The sequence below is a fragment of the Cryptomeria japonica genome, chromosome 2, assembly GCF_030272615.1.
Source record: "Cryptomeria japonica chromosome 2, Sugi_1.0, whole genome shotgun sequence".
In the NCBI taxonomy this organism is placed as follows: Eukaryota; Viridiplantae; Streptophyta; class Pinopsida; order Cupressales; family Cupressaceae; genus Cryptomeria; species Cryptomeria japonica.
The window spans coordinates 540,123,248-540,126,673 of NC_081406.1; the positions used below are offsets into that span (position 1 = coordinate 540,123,248).

The 3,426-nt window shown below is 37.8% G+C and overlaps 1 protein-coding gene across 1 annotated transcript; it reads right to left on the minus strand.

The window, feature by feature from the left end:
- Positions 1–1,911: 1,911 nt before the first annotated feature.
- Positions 1,912–2,346, minus strand: LOC131066754 (uncharacterized). Its single transcript, XM_058001586.2, has one exon. The coding sequence runs from the start codon at positions 2,344–2,346 to the stop codon at positions 1,912–1,914; it is 435 nt and encodes a 144-aa protein (XP_057857569.2).
- Positions 2,347–3,426: the final 1,080 nt, after the last annotated feature.

The window sequence follows — 3,426 nt, forward strand, 5'->3', positions numbered from 1 at the left end:
TCTGTATACCTCTGTCTCTGCAAGTGTGGATAGAACTCATAGACTTTCATTCCATCAACCCAAGGTTCTTGATATAATCCTGGCCATTCTCTAATGCAGGCTAAAATATAAAACAGGTAGGAAGACATATGAAAACTGGTCATTCCAACAAAATTACTCAAACTTTCATGCAATCTCTCTGCAATTACTTGCGCCCAATCAAGGTATTTCTTGCCAGATAATAACACCTGAATGTAAAAATACATCCATTCTTCCCAATAGAAGGCATGTGAATTCCCCTTAAGCTTGTTCAAAAGAATTATAATATCCCTCACATATGTAATAAAATGCTCCCTTGTCAAGGGTTTAGGTAACCTAGAACCTCCCTTCTGCATTTTAAGGAGCCAATTTCTAGCAATGACACTCCGATAAACGCTTTTCTTCTCAAAGAAAAATTCATATGAGGTTCCTATGGACCAATCTTCGTACGGCTCTTTGTGGGGAATACCAATCGCAGCCATTACTGTTTCTTTGTCAATCCGCACTAACATGTCTCCATTACTAGCCCTAATACACTTGTTACTAGCATCATATTTGCTCGTGCATGCATACACTAATTCTAGGCAAGGAGCAGCGATTGGGAAAGCAGCGGCTTCAACCAGACCGCTATGAACTATCTTTTCCATCATGGAATTAGCCTCTGGATTCTTAGCCCTTTCTAGAAAATTCTCTAACTCATCTTGAACTAAACTTGTATCATCTAATTCTGGAAGGGTGCTAATTAAGCATGATGTTCGACCCAAGTTCGGAAGAGTTGGTCTCATGTTTGCTTAAAATTGCATCAATCAGACAGCATTCAACCCCAAGGCAAAGAATTACACTAACCAATTTTAGAGCTAAAACAAAGCATGGGAGGTAAGTGATTAAACTCACCTGTCTTCACCTTAAAACTATGTAACCTTTGGAAAAACTAAGCTAAATTACCTTCTGTGTCCTTACTCTTTGCCAGCAGCAATAATGATTTTCTTACCTCAGAAGCATCATATTCAAGGACGGAAAACACTGAAAAGTACCATAGCATGATTCGCCCCAGCTCATTTATCCATGTAAAGCTTCCCATGATTTGATATAGTTCTGACATGCTCATTAATTAAAAATCAATTCCACACAGTCGACATGCTTTCTCATGATTGCTTTCCATAATTATAGTTTGAAAACACGAAAAACTAGGAATATTCTATTCTCATCGCGTCGTCTTTATCTCCAAAACAACATCGGGCTGGTTTTGAAACAACGCTTTGAACCTTGAACTATTTCAAAAGAAGTTCATTGGTTCAAAGTACAAAGACAAAAGAGGAAGACTTGTGGCAAGGAAGAAGGAAACAAAGGAAAATTTCAATGATGCGAAAATGAACCTTGAACCTTGAACTATTCCAAAAGTGGTTCAATAGTTCAAGTTCAAGATGACCACAAGGACTGGCGTTAAAGGGACAGCCACAATACATAAGACAAAAGACCAATTGAACCTTGAACCTTGAACCGGAAAGGTTCAAAGTTCAAGTTCAACGACTGTGCTAATGAAGACTTAGAACTTAATAGACCACATATCCTTTGAACCAGAATTTTGAACCTTATAAAGGGTTCAACAGACGAGTACAAAACTCAAATTGATGAATACTAAAGCTCTGCAATACTTAATAAAATAATGACCCCTAATTGATAAGCTATAAGCAATTAAATAAGGGGGTAACAAATGGCTCTGACTGGGGACTAGGACTGTGAAGGACTAGGAAGGAACTTAGAATCTCTAGTTACGCATTAAAACAAAGACAAGGGCCCAAAACAGACACAACTAAAAACAACAAAAACCTAACACAACAAAACTGAGACAACAAAACTGAGTTATGTACAGAAAACGCAGGGAATACCTGCTTACAATTTGTAAAGCTTGAGATCTTGTCCATTATAAGACAGGGGAAGAACGGTACCATCCACATAAGCCAGCTTGAAGGAATTTGGTCCCTTTACTTCATGAATCAAAAACAGACCCTTCCACAATGACTCAAATTTTCCATGTGCTCCCTTCGGCTCCCTTCGTTTGTCCAAGAGTAGGACTTGGTCTCCCTGCATAAATTTCCTCGGCCTGGCTTTGAGATCAAAAATCTTTTTAACCCGCTGTTGATGCTCTATAATGTGATCGACCAGCTTCTCCCTTTCTTCTTCTATTCTGACTAAATACATAATTCTCTTTTCCAAAGCATTTTGAAAATACGTATCTTCAATGATTGTTTGCAATTTAGAAGCTACCAATTCAAGAGGAAGTGAGAGTTGAGCCCCAACTCCATACACAAGTTCAAAAGGTGACATACGAATTGCTCATTTTGGTGAAGTCTTGTCTGCCCACAAAGCTTCATATAGCCTTTTGTGCCAATCTTTAGCATTTTCACTGACCAATTTCTTCATGATATTTATCACATTTTTGTTACTGGACTCTGCCTGACCATTACCCTGTGGATAATAGAGGAATGCACCAAAGAAATGTCATGATCATAACAAAACATGGATATTTCCGTTGAGGAAAAATTTGCAACATTATCAGTCACTATCTTCAATGGTACCCCAAAGCGAACCACAATATTTTCCTTTATGAACTCACATACTACTTCTGAAGTTGTTCTCCTAACAGTTACTACCTCTACCCACTTAGTAAAATAGTCTATGGCCGTGAGAATATGTGTATGTCCAGTGCTAGAGGGGGTGTCAATGGACCAATGAAATCTAATCCCCACTGCTTGAAAGGTTCTTCCACGACTACTGGTCTGAGAGGTAAAGCAGCTAGTTGCGGTTTTCCTGTAAAGAATTTACATTTGTCACACTTAGCAACCCAAGTATATGCATCTTTAAACATGTCAGGCCAATAATAGCAGTTCCTTAATATCTTGTAAGTAGTGACTGTAGAAGAGAAATGTCCACCGCAAGCATCATCATGAAATGATTTCAACAAGGTCTCACGTTGTGCTTTATACACACACCTTAAGAAAGTTCCATCTAAACCTTTCTTATATAATATGTCATCAAAAATAACATACTTAGCTGCTTTTAACCTTAAGTTTCTTTTCTCTCTGGGAGAAAAATGCACAGGACATTCTCCATATGTTAGATAAAAGGATACATATGTAAACCATTCATCCTGCAGGCTAACAAACAGAGCTAATGGCGAACTTTCTTCTTCTTTATTTTCTGCCATTAGGCGACATAATCCCTGTCCATGAACTAACTTTGTTGGCCTGATATCCAAATCAAATTCTTGAACCTTTGAAACCCAAGTTTCTCTATTATTCATTCCCACTTCTTGCTGAGTCAAAATACTTTTAACAGCAGAATTTGGCACAAAAACAATTGAATGAGAATGAAATATATAATATCTTAAATGCTTAACAGCTTTAA